The sequence below is a fragment of the Oncorhynchus tshawytscha genome, linkage group LG05 (assembly GCF_018296145.1).
Source record: "Oncorhynchus tshawytscha isolate Ot180627B linkage group LG05, Otsh_v2.0, whole genome shotgun sequence".
In the NCBI taxonomy this organism is placed as follows: Eukaryota; Metazoa; Chordata; class Actinopteri; order Salmoniformes; family Salmonidae; genus Oncorhynchus; species Oncorhynchus tshawytscha.
In genome coordinates, this window is record NC_056433.1 from 31,694,523 (window position 1) to 31,715,174 (window position 20,652).

Below are 20,652 nucleotides of genomic sequence, written 5' to 3' on the forward strand. Positions count from 1 at the left end.
GTCGCTACAGCCGTCTCTTAACCAATGAGAAAGGTAATGACAATGGAACATTTCCCTTTTTTTTATTTTTTATTGAAACTTTATTTAACTAGGCAAGTCAGTTAAGAATACATTCTTATTCACAATGATGGCCAAACCCGGACAATCGTGCGCCGCCCTATGGGATACCCAATCACGGCCGGATGTGATACAGCCTGGACGGGAGATAGAGATTGCATGGCCCCACTGCTCTAATATTCACTTTGCTTTTGTTTAAGTTTTCTAGTTTGTTATTATCTCTGCTTGTGTAATACACCTTCACTAAAGGTTTATATCTGAGTCAGGCTCCCCCTTTTAGTATTGGTGCTATAATCAGGATCTTTAGGGCTGCTGTCAAGTAAAACGACTCCCTGCAATTAAAAAACATTTCCCTCACTTTTGTCAATGATCAACTCCATCCATGCCTTTACTTTGGCAAACTCAACTTACTCAAATACTGTTGTCAGTCATTCAAATAGGCCTGTTGGTGAATCGGTCAGTCAAATAGGCCTACTCATGTGTTACTTTAAGTTGATGTTCCCAAGTCCCCTTCTCTCCCCACGAATAGAGCTCAACTTCTCACACCCCTTCCCCCTAATTTACCCCATGTGTGCGCTCATCTCATCTTTTTAAATCTGGGCCTTCCTCAGTGATATTAATGTATGCAGAGCCAAATGCTTCAGTCTGATAGGGAGAACCCATTAGGTATGGAGCTCTCTGTCTCATAGGGAGAACCCAGTAGGTATGGAGCTCTCTGTCTCATAGGGAGAACCCAGTAGGTATGGAGCTCTCTGTCTCATAGGGAGAACCCATTAGGTATGGAGCTCTCTGTCTCATAGGGAGAACCCAGTAGGTATGGAGCTCTCTGTCTCATAGGGAGAACCCAGTAGGTATGGAGCTCTCTGTCTCATAGGGAGAACCCAGTAGGTATGGAGCTCTCTGTCTAATATGGTGAAACCATTAGGTATGGAGCTCTCTGTCTCATAAGAACCCAGTAGGTATGGTGAAACCCATTAGGTATGGAGCTCTCTGTCTCATAGGGAGAACCCAGTAGGTATGGAGCTCTCTGTCTCATAGGGAGAACCCATTAGGTATGGAGCTCTCTGTCTCATAGGGAGAACCCAGTAGGTATGGAGCTCTCTGTCTAATATGGTGAAACCATTAGGTATGGAGCTCTCTGTCTAATATGGTGAAACCATTAGGTATGGAGCTCTCTGTCTCTCGCTCCGTTTGTTCTCTGTTTCAAAAACATGGGGAAAAAACAGTTGCTAGAAGCATTACGAAGTCTATAGCATCAACTACAGTACTGGTCTGGTCTCCTCTTTATCCCCCCAGCTGCACTTCTTCAAGGCCCAATGCAGCCAGTATCAAAACATTTCTAGGTAACAATTAAGTAGCTTACTGTGATTGTTTTCAATTAAAATTGGCAAAAATTAAACAAATAGCTTCTTAGCAAAGAGCTATTTCTCATGGAAGAATTTTGCTAGGACTGTCTGGCAGTGGTCTGAGTGGGGAGGGGAAAACTGAAAACAAGCTGTTATTGGCATAGTAACCTAGTGTAGCAGGCGTTGAAAGACGCCTTAACGGAGTTCTCAATTCCGTTTTTCAGGGGAAATGGAAGTTAGGTTGAAAATACTGTATCCCTCAAAACTGTATATTAGTGTTTTCTGACTACTCTGTATAGGCTACTGGCAGAGAGGTTTGGAACTATTCCTTATTGGTCTGTGAACTAATTAACTGCCAGGCAGGCCAAAACTCCATCCCACCAAAATAGGCTGAAATGTCAGGCGACCTACACTAAAAGGGCATTATCATAATTTTCATAATTTCACAGCATTATTCAAACTACATAGTGTGGAAATACACAAAATGAAACGTATGTGGAAACCTGCTCGTCAAACATCTCATTCCAAAATCATGAGCATTAATATGGAGTTGGTCCAGCAGCAAAGGGGAGCTTTGCTGCAATAACAGCCTCCACTGGGAATGTTTTCCACTAGATGTTGGAACATTGCTGCAGGGACTTGCTTCCATACAGCCACGAGCATTAGTGAGGTCGGGCACTGATATTGGGCGATGAGGTCAGGGCTCTGTGCAGGCCAGTCAAGTTCTTCCACACCGGTCCGACAATCCATTTCTGTATGGACCTTGCTTTGTGCACGGGGGGGCATTGCAATGCTGAAACAGGAAATAATGTCATTGTATGCTGTAACGTTGCGATTTCCCGTTACTGGAACTAATGTGCCTAGCCCAAACCATGGAAAACAGTCCCTGACCATTATTCAACAGCCTCCACCATTGGGACAGGTAGCATACTCCTGGCCTCTGCCAAACCTAGATTCGTCCGTCAGACTGCCAGATGGTGAAGTGTGATTCATCACTCCAGAGAACCCGTTTCCACTGCTCCGCGAGCTTCACCACTCCAGCTGACGCATGGCATTGTGCATTCTGATCTTAGGCTTGTGTGCAGCTACTCGTCCATGGAAACCCATTTCATGAAGCTCTCGACAAACAGTTATTGTGTTGACATTTCTTCCAGAGGCAGTTTAGAATGCGATAGTGAGTGACAGAAGATGTGCTTCAGCACTCGGCGGTCCCGTTCTGTGAGGTTGTGTGGCCTCCCACTTCACGGCTGAGCCATTTTTGCTCCTAGACGTTTCCACTTAACAATAACAGCACTTACAGTTGACCGGAGCAGCTTCAGCGTGGCAGAAATTTTAACTGACTTTGTTGGAAAGGTGGCATCCGGTGCCACGTTGAAAGTCATTGAGCTCTTCAGTAAGGCCATTCTACTGCCAATGTTTGTCTATGGAGATTGCATGGCTCTGTGCTTGATTTTATACATCTGCCAGCAATGGGTGTGGTTGAAATAGGAAAATCTGCAAATTATAAGAGGTGTCCACATACTCTTGTATATATATATTTTATTTTTTATTTAACTAGGCAAGTCAGTTAAGAACAAATTCTTATTTTCAATGACTGCCTAGGAACAGTGGGTTAACTGCCTGTTCAGGGGCAGAACGACAGATTTGTAGCTTGTCAGCTCGGGGGTTTGAACTTGCAACCTTCCGGTTACTAGTCCAATGCTCTAACCACTAGGCTACCCTGCCGCCCCAATATATAGTGTATATGCTGAACAAAACATACAAGATTTTCAAAAATCTTACTCAGTTCATAAGGAAATCAGTCAATTTATATAAATAAATTAGGCCCTCATCTATGGATTTCACATCACTGGGCAGGGGGGCAGCCATTGGAGGGGCCTGGGAGGACATAGGCCCACCCACTTAGGAGCCAGGCCCAGCTAATCAGAATCAGTTTTCCCCCCACAAAAGGGCTTCAGTACAGACAGAAATATTCCTCATTTTCATCAGCTGTCTGGGTGGCTGGTCTCAGACGATCCCGCAGGTGAAAAAGCCAGATGTGGAGATCCTGAGCTTGTGGTTACAGGCAGTCTGTGGCTGTGATGTCAGTTGGACTTATTGCCAAAATCTCTAAAATGGCTTGTAGTAGAGGAACAAACATTCAATTCTGTCAACAGCTCTGGTTGACATTTCTGCATTCAGCATGCCTATTTCACACTCCCTCAAAATTTGGGAAAAATGGCGCCGGAGGAGATGGCCGCCTTGTGCTATTGTGTGTTTGTTTTTTTGCGATATTTGTAAATTATTTTGTACATAATGTTTCTGAAGAAAAGAGCTTCTGAATATCAGGACAGCGATCACTCACCTCGGATTAGACAAAAAAAAATTAAACAACAAGCAGGACTCACACGATATTCTCCAAACTCCCCGCAGGGCAGACATCCCAATTATTTACATAAGGAAGCGATGCAGAGGAAGTAGAGCCGGATGCCTCGTCCGGATCCTCAGAAGGCAACTAGGAAAGCTGCCGTTACCGTCAATAATCCTCGCCAATGTACAATCATTGGACAATAAACTAGACGAGGTACGATCACGAATATCCTACCAATGGGACATCAAAAACTTTAATATCCTATGTTTCAAGGAGTTGTGGCTGAATGACGAACTAAATATTCAGCTAGCGGTATACACACTGCACCGGCAAGATAGAACAGCACACTCGGTAAGACGAGGGGCGGCGGTCTGTGCATATTTGTAAACAACAGCTGGTGCACGAAATCTAAGGAAGTCTAGATTTTGCTCACCTGAAGTAGAGTATATTGTGATAAATTGCAGGCCACACTACTTGCCTAGAGAGTTCTCAGCTATACTTTTTGTGGCTGTTTATTTACCACCACAATCAGATGCGGGCACTAAGACCGCACTCAGTCAGCTGTATAAGGAAATAAGCAAACCGGAAACCACTCACCCAGAGGCGGAACTCCTAGTGGCCGGAGACTTTAATGCAGGGAAACTTAAATCAGTTCTACCAAATCTCTATCAACATGTTAAATGTGCAACCAGAGGGATAAAAATTCTAGATCACCTGTACTCCACACACAGAGATGCATACAAAGCTCTCCCTCGCCCTCCATTTGGTAAATCCGACCACAACTCACAACTCTTAAAGCAGGAAGCACCAGTGACTCGATCTATAAAGAAATGGTCAGATGAAGCAGATGCTAAACTACAGGACCGTTTTTCATCACAGACTGGAACATGTTCCGGGATTCTTCTGATGACATTGAGGAATACACCACATCAGTCACTGGCTTAATCAATAAGTGCATTGAGGACGTCGTCCCCACAGTGACTGTACGTACATACCCCAACCAGAAGCCATGGATTACAGGCAACATTCGTACTGAGCTAAAGGGTAGAGCTGCCACTTTCAAGGTGCGGGACTCTAACCCGGAAGCTTACAAGAAGTCCCGCTATGCCCTGCGACGAACCATCAAACAGGCAAAGTGTCAATACGGGGCTAAGAGTGAATCATACTACACCGGCTCCGACGCTCATCGGAGGTGGCAGGGCTTGCAAACTATTACAGACTACAAAGGGAAGCACAGCTGCGAGCTGCCCAGTGACACGAGCCTACCAGATGAGCTAAATCACTTCTATGCTCGCTTCGAGGCAAGCAACACTGAGGCATGCATGAGAGCATCAGCTGTTCCGGACGACTGTGTGATCACGCTCTCCGTAGCCGACGTGAGTAAGACCTTTAAACAGGTCAACATACACAAGGCTGCGGGGCCAGACGGATTACCAGGACGTGTGCTCCGGGCATGTGTTGACCAACTGGCAGGTGTCTTCACTGACATTTTCAACATGTCCCAGATTGAGTCTGTAATACCAACATGCTTCAAGCAGACCACCATAGTCCCTGTGCCCAAGAACACAAAGGCAATCTGCCTAAATGACTACAGACCCGTAGCACTCAGGTCTGTAGCCATGAAGTGCTTCGAAAGGCTAGTAATGGCTCACATCAACACCATTATCCCAGAAACCCTAGACCCACTCCAATTTGCATACCGCCCAAACAGATCCACAGATGATGCAATCTCTATTGCACTCCACACTGCCCTTTCCCACCTGGACAAAAGGAACACCTGTGTGAGAATACTATTCATTGATTACAGCTGTGTTTAACACCATAGTACCCTCAAAGCTCATCACTAAGCTAAGGAACCTGGGACTAAATACCTCCCTCTGCAACTGGATCCTGGACTTCCTGACGGGTCACCCCCAGGTGGTGAGGGTTGGTAGCAACACATCTGCCACACTAATCCTCAACACTGGAGCTCCCCAGGGGTGCATGCTCAGTCCCCTCCTGTACTCCCTGTTCACCCATGACTGCATGGCCAGGCACGAGTCCAACACCATCATTAAGTTTGCAGACGACACAACAGTGGTGGGTCTGATCACCGACAATGACGAGACAGCCTATAGGGAGGTGGTCAGAGACCTGACCGGGTGGTGCCAGAATAACAACCTATCCCTCAACGTAACCAAGACTGAGATGATTGTGGACTACAGGAAAAGGAGCCACGAGCACGTCCCCAATCTCATCGACGGGGTTGTAGTGGAGCAGGTTGAGAGCTTCAAATTTCTTGGTGTCCACATCAACAAACTAGAATGGTCCAAAATCAAATCAAATCAAATGTATTTATATAGCCCTTCATACAGCTGATATCTCAAAGTGCTGTACAGAAACCCAGCCTAAAACCCCAAACAGCGAGCAATGCAGGTGTAGAGGGCACACCAAGCCTATTCCCCCTCAGGAAACTAAAAAGATTTGGCATGGGTCCTGAGATCCTCAAAAGGTTCTACAGCTGCCTGGTACGGCAATTGCTCGACCTCTGACGGCAAGGCAGTTCAGAGGGTAGTGCGTACAGCCCAATACATCACTGGGCCAAAGCTGCCTGCCATCCAGGAACTCTACACCAGGCGGTGTCAGAGGAAGGCCCTAAAAATTGTCAAAGACCCCAGCCATAGACTGTTCTCTCTACTACCGCATGGCAAGCGGTACCGGAGTGCCAAGGCTAGGACAAAAAGGCTTCTCAACAGTTTCTACCCCCAAGCCATAAGACTTCTGAACAGGTAACCAATGGTTACCCAGACTATTTACATTGTGTGCCTCCCCTAACCCCTCTTTTAACCTGCTGGTACTCTGTTTATCTTATATGCATAGTCACTTTAACCATACATTTATGTACATACTACCTCAATTGGCCCGACCAACCAGTGCTCCTGCACATTGGCTAACTGGGCTATCTGCATTGTGTTCCACCAACCCCTCCTTTTACGCTACTGCTACTCTCTGTTCATCATATATGCATAGTCACTTTAACCATACCTACATGTACATACTACCTCAATAAGCCTAACAGGTGTCTGTATATAGCCTTGCAACTCATTTTCAAATGCATTTTGACTGTTTATTTATTTCTTTACTTACCCACGCCTTTTTCTTTTTCGCACTATTGGTTCGAGCCTGTAAGTAAGCATTACCTGTTGTATTTGGCACACGTAACAAATAAACTTCGATTTGATCTGTGGCATTGTGTTGTGACAAAACTGCACATTATCAAGTTGCCTTTTGTCCCCCTGCAGAAGGTGCACCTGTGTAATGATCATGCTGTTCAATCAGCTTCTTGATATGCCACACCTGACACGTGGATAGATTATCTTGGCAAAGGAGAAATGCTCACTAACAGGGATGTAAACAAATGTGCATATGGAACATTTCTGGAGTCTTATTTCAGCGCATGACACATAGGACCAACACTTTACATGCATTTATATTGGTTGAATATATATACACACACAGGAACATTGACTGCACTGGACCATTAAAGGCACAGTGATCCTCCTGCAGAAGTCTGTTCAAAGGAATCAGAAATCACTGATGTGCTAAGGATTCGCAGCACTTGAATATTTTACTCCTTGTACCCCAGGCAACACCTACCCACTTGTTGAAACAAGTACACTTCTCTCTAGTAAAGTGTCACGCCTTGGGTGTTTCAGTCATTAGGTAGTGGTTTGGTTTCTAGGCTACATTCGAAAGGGTTAAGGCAGCCGAGAGAGTACTAAACCAACAAGGTCGTAGCTGGCGCATGAGGTAAGAAGTGAAACAAGAGATGTTTTTGCTTAGCATACTACAATGAAAACCGGAGTACCATTCCATGCAGCCCCACTGTTTTGCTTTAAGTTTGAATTGACTTAGACTAATGGAGCAGCCGGGTTCCTAACTTGTCTCTGAGGAAATTGGAGATAAGTCCAGGCCTCAGGGGAACCAGCCCTGGCTCTGCCTAGTGTGGAATAACAAATGAACTGAACCTGCAATTCATCAGCTGTAACAGGCCTAACTGAGGGACTGGGAGAGTCAACACTGTAAAAGCTAAAGTCTCCTACCTTACAGTAACCATGGTGAAAGGCTGATCTAGGGCCTCAAGACAAGAAGTAGCAACACTGAAAGTTGTGGCTGCTGTTCCTCAGTTTCTTTAAATCACAGTAGAGCAGCACACCAACCCTCAACAATAGTTTCAGAGAGAGAGAAAGCACAGAAGTTAGATTTCCCGGTCTTGGAAATGTTTTCCTGGAAAACTGTTTAAGTAATTTTTTGGTCTGACTGTGTGTGTGTGTGTGTGTGTAGCTTTTCAATGGGAACTTTCAAACAAAGTTCCCCAGTTCTCTGGTGTAGAGACTGTAGCAAGATAAGTCAAAGATATGTGGTAGGATAACAAGCAGGGCTGTTTGCTCAATATTTCAATAGCACCGCTTCACCCACATGAACTCTATGGTTCCCCTTCAATGCCCAGCCCAAATAGACCCAGCTTCTAGTACATGGGCTGCTTTCTCCACTGATAAATATTCTCTCACCCTAGTCATGTGATGGTTGCTGTATATGATCATTACATAAACAGTGATACAACAAAAATGTTGCCAACCTCAGCCTCAAACAACCCTTGTCAATCAGGAAGACAGATGTTCAATAGAAATATGGGTTTTATTAGTTAAGTTTAAACTGCAATCTGTCATTAAAAAAAATACATGAGAACAAATAAACTACTGTAGTGAACAGCAACAGCTGCTATAAAGAATACATTCAACTGTTGCTTTTCATGTCATGTGTCAATCCTGTTAACCTTTATACTTAACTACAAGTTCAGGCTTAAATCTGCTGTGTTATAAAACATGTGATAAAGGCACAACACTTGGGGATACCTGGAATGTATTTGATAGGCACTTATGGGAACGAGTGGTCCAACAACACATCAACTAAAAGTGCTAGTAAATGTATGCATGGTATTGCGGAATAGGTGAGCGTCCATAACTAATTAAAATAAGAGCTTTCTATTTGTCGTTTACAGCATAACTGCTGGTTATATAGGCTAAGTGACTTCTTAAATACTAAAATGTATATTTTTTCTCAGTCAAAGGGACAGTGAATTAACAGGAAGAGGACTGTTACTCAACTTCGTCTACATTCTAGAGGGCCTTCGAGAGCTGCTGCAGCCCACAACTGGAAGAGAAATTAAGACATCAAAATAGAGAACCTGAAAACCACAGTCCAATATCAGGGAAGAGGAAAAACAATAAATATAAATGCAAAAACATTTGCATTTTTGTATTTAAATTAAGATTCACTTTCAAAATAAATCAAAGTGTAGTTACAAAACAAAAAATGTCATTGCAGTATAATATATTACCTGTAAAAAATAAAAAATAAAAAAAAAGTCTTCACAATCTTACGATTAATACGGAAGATCATAATTTAACATAAAAGAAAATATATTCTATTGTTTCATTATCCAGATAAATACAAAATAAAAAAAAAATGCTTTAAGATCAGCAATAAATACATTTTGATAAGTTAAATAAGCAGTGACAAGCAAACCTTCCGTTTGAAGGTTTTACAAAACAATATAGTTGAACAAGGTGGAATCGATGGGAGAGCATGGCGCTCATGTGATTTGACAGCGGTGACTGAGGTGTCATCTCAGTCAGCTATTGAGCCGAATGAGGGCTAGGAGAACGGGGGGGAACAGGCCAAGCTCACATATGAATGTTTAACGACCAGTTTACATTGATGAACAGTCCTACTCCTTCCACACAACTAAAGAAACCAAACAGACCAGTAGACATTTACTAAGGGTTCTTAGTAGCGCCAAAAGAAAATGACAAACTCTTCCAGCCCTGATTCTAAAAAAAAATGTTTTAAACATCTGTGTTTGTCTAGTCCTCATAATAATATATATTTTTTTATATAAAAAAAAAAAAAAAAAAAGCAGAAAATATTTTTGCAATCATTAGGACGTGGAAAAAGTAACAATTGTAGACGGACAACACCAAGGCACTTCATTTAATCTGGTCGTCCAATCATTTTTTTTGATGGTTTAACTTGAAGAAAAATGTTACCCTTTTTAAAAATGGAGCACGAATTTGTCACAAGTCCTCTTGAGATGTAAAAGTATGGGATGTTTGAAGATAGCTGTGGCACAGGCAGCAATGGCAAAGTGAAGATATGCAGCACCGCTACACACAAAACGGCCTTATCCATCCCCTCTGATTTCTACTGTTCACCGTTATTGTAGCACTTCACCCAGGGCCAATTTGCTACTCACGATTCTTGAGTGACCACTTGGCTGAATGATTGTTTGGGTAAAACAAAAACACCTCGATTGGCTAATTGGAGTCATCTGAGATGGGGGGGGGTAGATGAGTTTTCTGATTGGACTCAGTGGCTACAACGCTGCTACACAGAATCATGTCCACTTCTGGGTTGTAAACAAGGCCAGGAGACAAGGGGAACAGGACCGTGAGGAGACAGGCACTCACTTTCTCACTCCATGCATCCATCCCAGGCACCGGGGGTGTAGGCTCTCTAATCATCAGAGATGGAGAGCCTGCTGAAGATGGGCAGGCGGCGCGAGGCATCCAGGCTGGGGGATTCGGAACCGCTCTGACTGCCCAGGCTGCTCTGGTAGCCCTCCTGGTCGGAGAGAGAGTCTGGGGGGCTGGGGGGACACTCCGACATGGGCCGGAAGAAGCAAGGGGTAGTGGGGGAGTGCTGCGCTGGGGCCAGCAGGTTGGGCTCCAAGACAGGGGGCCCCCCTACTAGGCTCGGGCCAAACAGATTGACCAACTCCTGGCTGGAGTAGGTGAAGGGGTTGCTGGGCCACTCGCCCAGGTCCTCTGTGGAGAAAATGGGCGGCGGGGTGACCGAGGTGGGGCTGTCCTGTAGACCGCCCTGGCTGGGGAAGCCGGCGAAGCTGAAGCTGTGCTGGAGGCGGGGGCGCTCCATCTTGTTGAAAGTGGAGAACGGTGGCGGCGGGCCGCGGCGCTCCTCTGCGTTGTGGATGAAGTGGCAGCGCGGGCCATAGGGGCAGAAGCCGATGGTGTGGAAGGTGCGGCACAGCTCAGTCTTGTACTTTGGGTGGCGGCTCAGGCTACGCAGCTCGTGCATGCCGTGGGCAAACTGGCACTTGTCGCCGTACTTGCAAGTGCCGTTCTCCTCGAACGGCCGGCACAGCTCAGTCTTGTAGCGGCTGGAGTTGACCTGCTGCTGCTGCTGGCCCTGCCCGCCGCCAAGGCACTGGAGCTGGCTGCCCGGCTTGAGGCGATCCCCGGTCTCGGAGAAGGAGCGGTCCCGGAAGCGGTTCTCCTTGTTGTTACTGCCACCACCAATCAGGAGCGAGGAGGGGTCAGCCTTGAGACTGTTGATGAACTGATTCTGGTTGAATTTGGTGTTGGGGAGGGTGACCGAGTGGCGGCGCTGGAACAGCCCACTGCCCCCTGCAGAGGGGGCCCCCACTACCTTCCTGTCCAGCAGGGAACCAGTGGGGGGGCAAGAGGGAGGGTTGTTGGCACCAGTGCAGACTGGGACAGATGTGGAGTGGGGCCCACCGAAAGTATTGTTGTTGTAGTTAAACATCTTATTGTTCTGCAAAGAAAAGAACAGTCATGCTTAATAAAAAAAGTGTCAATCAGTCCTGAAAAATAAAAAAATAAAATACCCCTTCAATTCTCCCACAAAGTTTGGAGCTAGCCGTGTTAGGTTACAGTCCAGACCCATTACAAAAGCAGAGCCAGGATCTTAATGACGTACTTACTAGTTCAACAGCACTATAGAAAGACTGGTCTCCAAAGTCACAAGTTAAAGAGAATTGTGCAATCCGTTTACTCTAACAAGCTGTCAATCAAATAAAAAGCACTGCCAAACAATTATGGCCATAGGATGTTGGCGCAACAATGATAGTAGACTGACTGCAAACCCTCAGGCTGCTGCACAGATGCTATAGGGGCTCTAGTCTAAAGCACCCAGATAAATTGAGAGAGCCCCCGCCCCCCAAACACTCTAAATGGTTAAATGAGTGACAATGTCATTGTTGCAACAGTTTGAGTAGGAAACATACTATCATCTTAAATTGACATGTTGAATTATTTTGACATATTAAATGATTTTATATTGTGCCAATTTCCCCTAATGTGGACAGTTTGTTTTACTACCTTAAACAAGCTTGCAATTTCACCCAATTAAATTGAGTGGAATTATACATCCTTTTTTACCTCAGATTAGTAGGTGTTATACCGGCATATTTGGAAATAGCCACGGGATGGTTTTTCAATACTGTTGAAACACATACATTTGTATCTACTTTAAGTAAATACCTGTAGTCAAATTGTGCAATACCTAGAGAAGATTGTGACCTGTGAAATGAACAATTTCTCATTATAAAGTTAACAGGTCCCCAGTCTCTTGAGTCACTCACTGTTGTGCAGCCAGGTGATCTAGTTACCGTGTAGAACTCAAACCAAAATCGTTACAAGCTAGATATCTTGTAACTTAAGTTACTGCCTAAAATGTGCTAAATGCTCTGCAGTTCAGCATTTGGTTAGCTAATTTAGTAGCTAGTTAGCCATCTTGCTAAGTGGTTAGCTTCTTCCAATGTAAAGTCAATCAACATCAGACATTCCAAAAGTTCTCATCTAACCAACCATGTATAGGTTATTCCATGATTTGGTGTGACCATTGAAGTGTTAATGTAAACAGCACTACACTCCAAAAGTTGATTTCTATTGATTTCAGCATAATATCGATGGAAGTGATTAACAACAAGTGATGTACACATTATTTCCAGATTACGAGTGGCTTTTTGAGCGGTGTTAGTTTTAACAGGACGTGAAACCTCGTCTTCCCCCCTCTAGCTAATTGATTTTAAACATGACAATCAATATGAGTATTGACAACAGTGTTGGGTTTCTTTTGTTTTGGTGACGTCTATCAAAAATGCAACATTCAGGTTGCCCTCTAACCAGTGATAAGGTGCTCGTTTAAAAAAAGAAGACGTGAAACCATAGTAATAATATTACATGTGTGTGGATAAACATAGTACTTTCTGTTTCACCTTTTCTGCATACTGGTTATTGATTTGGACATAAGAAATAAAAATATTGACATTGGGCTATTTATCAAAATGTGTTTTTTGAAGCAGCGACAGCATTTCAATTTAAGTTAAGAATATAAACATGACCTTTCATCATGAATTTCCAATGGTATTGTACTTCAATCAGGTAATAGCTGCTGAATATGTCCAAAAACGCTGTGCTGTGATTGATTTATTTTGATGAGAAGAATCAGCAAAACTGGTATGGCCTGCCTAGAGATAGGTACCAATGCCTTTTACATAGTTCGACATCTTAGATAATACAATAGATTCAAAACGATAACCAGTAAACCCCGGGTAATCTAATTCAAAAGCCATTAGCAATAGAGATACACAGTAGTCAAATGCTGACATGTAACCTTTGTAGACAATATTTTTGGTACTTAGGCACAACGGTTTACAATTCGTACTGTGTGTGTGAGATTTCCATAACGTTATCCGTGCGAGACAGCACAGCTTGCACACAAAAGCGCGTAAATTGTTGCAAGACAACTAGTAGCAGCTAGGGTTGAATCCGCCTGTTGCTCATTTTCAACCAAAATAGCTGGCATGCCATGCGATGTGAACTCAGATAGCTACGTGTTGCATTTTCAAAGATTCATTTTTGCGAGCACTTAGTTAATAAATAACCACAAACTAACATTTATAATAAATGATAAATTCGCGACGCTAACTAGTCAAGAACATGTGACAGAAGCAGCGATAACTTACGTTGCCTGGTAAGCTAGCTAATTATTAAAGTGCTGAATTGTTAGCGGCCAGTAAACACTTTATACTTTGTCATCAGTTTGTCACTTACGATCCAAAACGTGTAAAGAACACTCGCTAACGTTTGCTGAACAACCCCGAAAAAAAGTTAAATGAACTAGGCGAAGCTAACCAAGTTAGCTAGCTAGCAATTAGTTAGCCCTCAGCTCGAAGCAAGCAATACACATTCATTACCTTGTTCATTTCGTTGTAGTCGAAAAAAGGAGAAGCGATACTTGCAGTCATTTTTGCTGAGTGGATACTGTAAAGTAAATATAAAATAATTTATCTAAAGCACAGGGCTGGTGGTAAGTCCAGATTGAAGTGTTCTTCTGCCCTGCAGAGAGCCCCCTCTGTCCTGCAACAGTTGTGCGCAGTTCCCTTTTAAAAGCTCTATGCATGGTTATGTCTGCTGGGAGGGGCCTGAGTGTGATTGACACAAGTAACTGTCTGCCCTCACCACTTATTTCTTGCTTGTCAGAGCAGCCCTTTTTCAAACTTTTTTGGGCCCAGGGACCAGCAAGGCATGGCCTTATTCCTCTGGGGACCGCTTTGGTAAAACATTATGGAAACTCGCTTTTTCTTTATAAAAATTAATGAATGATGTATTTACTTGGCTTCCTCTTTGTTTGTCTGTCTATATTTTTTGCCTGCCTGTGTCTGTCTGTGTTGTAGTCATGGACAGTGTCGCTCTCTGTGCTTTCTTCATGGGCGGTCTTCAGGGGCTCTGTTTATCGGCTGTGTTCTGGGGCTGTCCGTTTATAAATGTCAAGACCGTACAGAAATAACTGAGTCGTCATACACAATCATATTACCTGTGCTGTCAATAAAAACAATGTAACAACTGAATCTTTATAAACAAATACATCTTTCCTTCTATCGATATATACCAACGGGGGGGAAAAAATTGAATAGTACAAGATGTTTGACTCACCTAATCATTGAGACGGGTGTGTCTGTCTCCTGGAAACCAACAGTTCAAACCTCGGGGAAAGGAGAGGGACACTCAAGGTGTTTTTAACAGCCAGTCTGCTGCGATATTTATATATTTTTTGCAGCAAGAGAGAAGAAGCTGGTCTCACGTAAGTAGGTAGAATAAAAGGGGATTAACGTCTTCACTGCCATCTCGCTGAGTTTCGGGTAGACTAAAAATGAGGGGATCAACAAGGGTTCTTCTAAGATCCTCAAAGTTCTTCAATGAACCTTAGGATTCTTGGCACTGAAAACTGCCCCCAATAGGTTCTTCCAAGAACCCCACAGGAGGTGGGATTAATCGAAAAACCTCCTTAGTTGGTGGGGGTTCTTGCAAGAACCTAACTACTCAACTGAAAAATGTGGATTTGAAAGGACAGTAGGTCTGGCACTAAAATGAAATGCAGTGGGGCTAAAAAAGTATTTAGTCAGCCACCAATTGTGCAAGTTCTCCTACTTAAAAAGATGAGAGAGGCCTGTAATTTTCATCATAGGTACACGTCAACTATGACAGACAAAATGAGGGGGGAAAAAATCCAGAAAATCACATTGTAGGATTTTTAATGAATTTATTTGCAAATTATGGTTGAAAAGCCTTTTTAAAAAATCTTATGTTACATCCCTACATGTCAGTCCCTTTCAGACGATCCTCCTATCACTGTTGGTCCTCCTCAGTGACCTTACGTACGGCTGAGGATTTTAACTTTCCTCTTGAGAATTAGTGTGGAATAAGAAGAGCAGTCGTATAGCTCATCACAATACTTCACCTCTTCGGGCATGTAGTACCCTAGACTGTCCTGATCATCTAGTTGAGCATTCCAGATAACTCCTCCATTCCAGCAGAAATCCCGATCTACATAGCAGGATAGTAAATGTGCAGATAGACCGAAGCCCAGTCCATTTTACCATTACTATAGTCAAGTCTGTGAGTTATGGTATTTTAGTATAGATGTTATCATTTTAGTAATCAACGTAGCTAGCTAGTAAAAGTAACTTTTATTTTGTCTTTCAGATGTGCGGACCAGAAACCCAGTGACAACACTCGGGTCTGTAGCTGTCATTTCCCGGCGGGAAAGAGAAATGATCAACCACACCCTCAGCAAGTATGCTGGATGTGATGTACTCTCTCACTCTGAGGGAAAGACATAATTTAATCGTCACAGATTTAAATTCCCACTGTGCCCATGATAGAATACAATGTGAATTGTTTTGTACTACTGAATGAAACTGAGATGCACTCAGACCAGCCTTTGTGGTTGAACTTACATCACTTTAGTTGGATGCTTTGAGCAAAACTTGTATGGAATATAACCTATTCTGGGAGCCTAGTGTGTGTGTGTATGAACTATGTGGAATATTTTTGGACCATTGTCTTCCCTGAAAACGGGTACTGACAAGAGGAGCAATATGAATCTGTCAGATGTCGTCACGCCAGATGGGGATGGTGATGGAAGCTTTGGTGGTACACACAACGAAGAAGCAGATGTCCCTTCCAGTGATGTGGAGCTGACCTTGGACCTGGTGCCAGTAAGGATGGTCTTCAGAGGCTGTAAGACCCTCCGTCCTTGAAATAGAATTTCTTTGACTTTACTGCCTCTTCAATGGTAAGGTACCTTGCACCATAGGGACACTTGAAATCCACCACTGCTGTGTTGTCCACCAGACCATCCAAGACCCCGTGACCCAAATCCCTGACTCCTGCACATCCGTCTATGTGGTCATTTGCCATGATGCCTCACTGGATGGTCTGGTGCCCTTCTCTTCATTATCTGTGCTCCACTTTACAGACAACACCTCATCCAACGACTGATCTAAGGACCCTTTTTAGCAGCGAAGCAGTAACCCGCTTGGCCCTAACCACTGTTCCATAATTGCTGGCCGTCAACCTCCCTTTCCTCTTGGTGTGCCAGTTGGGGTTGGTGCTCTGTCCAACTGTTATCTGCCCTATAGCCTCCTGCTTCTCCACCGACAGCATCATGCCAGTCAGGATGCCTCCATGCCTCAGGTGCCTTTGTTTTTTAACTATGTCCGGTACAGACAATGATGACAGAGAGGGTAGAGGTTGTTGTGGCTCAGGTTCAAGGAGACATGATATTCCACTGAACCTGCCCCGGAGACGGTTCCTTAGCCACTGAAGATCCTCCTCTGTGGGCTCTCGGAACAGAGGGTTGTAGTCTTCAGCCGGGTGCAGGTCCTTCACTAACTGACTGCACCTGGTTGGGCATGGTTGGCTTCCTCCACTCACACTCCACATCCGTACGGCTGATATTGGGAACTGCCAAAATTGGCTGCATGGCTACACTGATGAGCTTCACGGAGGCATTCCCATGTGGTAGAGAGAATCCCCTGGTCACCAATAGAGGCCTGCCAAGAGGAAGGATGTTAAGTGCCACATGCCTTTCCATGCATGACTTTGAACACCTTGAAATGCATTCGTTGTAAGAAATGTGCTGTATAAATAAAGTTGGATTTGGTTGATGACATTACAGCTGTAGAATATTTAATCAACTGTAATTTTCACATGAGGACAAGTGCAGTTTTTTCTTTTAATTTGTTTATTGATAACTTGGGATTTTACCACTTGACATATCAATCATATAGTGGGAAGGATCCTATAAATCAAGACTGTGTGACTGCATGTACCACTCCAAATATATAAATACTGTGCCTTTGAAGATTTGTCTCTGGTCATGAAACAGTACAGGTTGGATGTCAAAACAAAGTAAATTCTGAATGTCAATAGATTTTTAGATTCATTCTCATCAATGATACCGTTCAAGAGCTGAGTTATCACTCATCAAAGTCTGGTATCCGGGGTAATCTGGTTAATGATTATATAATTGATTAAGTGGCTCTTTTCTTATAGAATGTTGACAGCTGTATAGAACACATTGTATTGCTAAGATGCTCAAACTTAACAGCTACATTCACTGACACGGGATAAACTTTATCCCTCATGCTGGCCCTGACCAAACTGGTAAGATTCCCTTCACTATAGCTGCACTTCTCCACATGGCCAGACTTAGTGGTCTTCTCCCCTTTTAGTGCTCTTATGCTCATCCTTGAAAAATGCCATAAGGTCTGAAATAGACAGACACCTTCACCTCTCCTGAGTCACTATGGGAATTGCAGCGATGGTACAAGACTGACTTGGGGAAAAAATAAAAATAAATAAATAGAAAAGAGGTTTATAATCAGATATCTTTTGTATCTCGATTGTAAAACCTCTTCTCTTTTTAGTGGTAGATATGGCTAGCTACTAAACAGCAAGCTACAATGTTTACAACCATCCACCTAAAGCTAGGTTTACCAGCAAATGTTAGCATATGACTGGAGTTGGCTAGCTAGAGTTGGCTAGCCTGGAGCCTGCTAACTTGTTATGCACCACGCCTTGTATCCAGTGGTGGAAAAAATACAAAATTGTCATACTTAAAAAGTAAAGACACCTTCATAAAAAAATCACCCAGTAAAATACTACTTGAGTAAAAGTCTAAAAGTATATGGTTTATAATCTACTTAAGTATCAAAATTAAATGTAATTGCTAAAATGTACTTAAGTATCAGAAGTAAAAGTATAAATCATTTGAAATTCCTTATATTAAACAGACGACACGATTTTCTTGTTTTTTAAAAATTTACGGATGTCCAGGGGCACACTCCAAAACTGACACATCATTTACAAACTAAGCATTTGTGTTTAGTGAGTCCGCCAGATCAGAGGCAGTAGGGATGACCAGGCATGTTCTCTTGATAAGTGCAGACATTTCTGTGTTTATTCTGGAATGTAGTAGAGTAAAAGTACATTTTTCAAAAATAGAAATAGTAAAGTAAAGTACAGATACCCCAAAGAACGACTTAAGTAGTACTTTTACTTAAGTACTTTATACCACTGCTCGTATCTGTAACTTGTTAGCAAACAGGTATAAAATCAGCAACTGTAAATAATTTTACTAGCTAGCTATGTAACACAATTGACGAGGGTTGACATCAGTTATGATTATGAACTTGGATGCATTTCAATCTCACAGAATTATAGGCATGACGCAAGATAGGATTCCAAACAGATTTAAATATCAAGTATTGTATATCTAGCAAGCTAGCTAGCTAAGTTACCTAGCAAACAATGAGGAGAAATAATAATACAACAATTTACAGTTGTATATCTCTAAAAATGACGCTGGTTTACTATAAAGAATATTTGCCTAAGCATGCCTGATAGACATGGCTGTAGGTAGATACTGTCTGCATACCTACCTACAGTATGCTCATTTGTACGGTCTTGTCACTGTTCAATTGTTGAGGGTTATGCCATATTTCTTTCTATTTGTAACGAGTGCGCTGAGAGTCGGCAAGCAAGTTCAGGGGGTGAGTGTTTAAATAAATAAATGTAACATAATACAAAATAAGAAACACGAACAACGCACAGACATGACAAAGGAACAGAAACAATAACGCCTGGGTAAGGAACGAAAGGGAGTGACATACAGTGCCTTGCGAAACTATTCGGCCCCCTTGAACTTTGCGACCTTTTGCCACATTTCAGGCTTCAAACAAAGATATAAAACTGTATTTTTTTGTGAAGAATCAACAACAAGTGGGACACAATCATGAAGTGGAATGACATTTATTGGATATTTCAAACTTTTTTAACAAATCAAAAACTGAAAAATTGGGCGTGCAAAATTATTCAGCCTCTTTACTTTCAGTGCAGCAAACTCTCTCCAGAAGTTCAGTGAGGATCTCTGAATGATCCAATGTTGACCTAAATGACTAATGATGATAAATCCAATCCACCTGTGTGTAATCAAGTCTCCGTATAAATGCACCTGCACTGTGATAGTCTCAGAGGTCCGTTAAAAGCGCAGAGAGCATCATGAAGAACAAGGAACACACCAGGCAGGTCCGAGATACTGTTGTGAAGAAGTTTAAAGCCGGGGGCCGAATACTTTCGCAAGGCACTGTATATAGGGAAGGTAATCAGGGAAGTGATGGAGTCCAGGTGAGTCTGATGACACGCAGGTGCGCGTAACGATGGTGACAAGTGTGAGCCATAACGAGCAGCCTGGTGACTTAGAGGCCAGAGAGGGAGCACACGTGACAGTAAAAAAACAAGAACCACGAACAGACATGACACTGGAACAGAAACAATAATGCCTGGGGAAGGAACCTAAGGGAGAGACATATATAGGGAAGGTAATCAGGGAAGTGATGGAGTCCAGGTGAGTCTGATGACGCACAGGTGCGCGCATCAATGGTGACAGGTGTGAGCCATAACGAGCAGCCTGGTGACCTAGAGGCCGGAGAGGGAGCACACGTGACACTATTAGGCTAGATATAGTTGTAAATGTAATCTCTGTGCCTGTCACATTTGCTCCTGCACCGCCCTCTACTTCTCATCCTGTGTCTCCTTGACGTGCCTTCACTCCCCCAGTACTCTCTCCCTCTCCCTCTCTCTCTTTGTGTGTGATTGTGTGGGCGGAGACAGTTGTGCTGGAGTCAGAGCAGATCACCACCAGCTGCAACCTGTTCCATAATCAAGACCTCTACAAATACTCAGCCCTGCCACTTTCACACTGCCAGAATGTAATCTCTGTTCAGTCATCAAATCAAATCAAATCAAATGTATTTATATAGCCCTTCGTACATCAGCTGATATCTCAAAGTGCTGTACAGAAACCCAGCCTAAAACCCCAAACAGCAAGCAATGCAGGTGTAGAAGCACGGTGGCTAGGAAAAACTCCCTAGAAAGGGCAAAACCTAGGAAGAAACCTAGAGAGGAACCAGGCTATGTGGGGTGGCCAGTCCTCTTCTGGCTGTGCCGGGTGGAGATTATAACAGAACATGACAAAGATGTTCAAATGTTCATAAATGACCAGCATGGTCCAATAATAATAAGGCAGAACAGTTGAAACTGGAGCAGCAGCACGGCCAGGTGGACTGGGGACAGCAAGGAGTCATCATGTCAGGTAGTCCTGAAGCATGGTCCTAGGGCTCAGGTCCTCTGAGAGAGAGAAAGAAAGAGAGAATTAGAGAGAGCACACTTAAATTCACACAGGACACCG

The 20,652-nt window shown here is 43.4% G+C and overlaps 2 protein-coding genes across 4 annotated transcripts in view; one reads left to right on the forward strand and one right to left on the reverse strand.

Annotated features, from left to right (window-relative positions):
• rad51b (RAD51 paralog B) overlaps positions 1–17,068 on the forward strand; it is a 72,947-nt gene extending 55,879 nt beyond the window's left edge. For all 3 annotated transcript variants that reach the window (XM_024420674.2, XM_024420676.2, XM_024420677.2), the window contains exon 10: positions 15,603–17,068. In XM_024420674.2, the coding sequence (XP_024276442.1) occupies positions 15,603–15,739 (137 nt within the window). In that variant the 3' untranslated portion in view covers positions 15,740–17,068. The remainder of the gene's footprint in view (positions 1–15,602) is intronic.
• On the reverse strand, positions 8,412–13,994 carry zfp36l1b (zinc finger protein 36, C3H type-like 1b). The gene is made up of 2 exons (XM_024420679.2): positions 13,814–13,994; positions 8,412–11,367 (listed from the first exon to the last, which is right to left on the reverse strand). Exons 1-2 carry the CDS (start codon positions 13,862–13,864, stop codon positions 10,309–10,311), a joined length of 1,110 nt encoding a protein of 369 aa, XP_024276447.1. The 5' UTR covers positions 13,865–13,994; the 3' UTR covers positions 8,412–10,308.
• Positions 17,069–20,652: the final 3,584 nt, after the last annotated feature.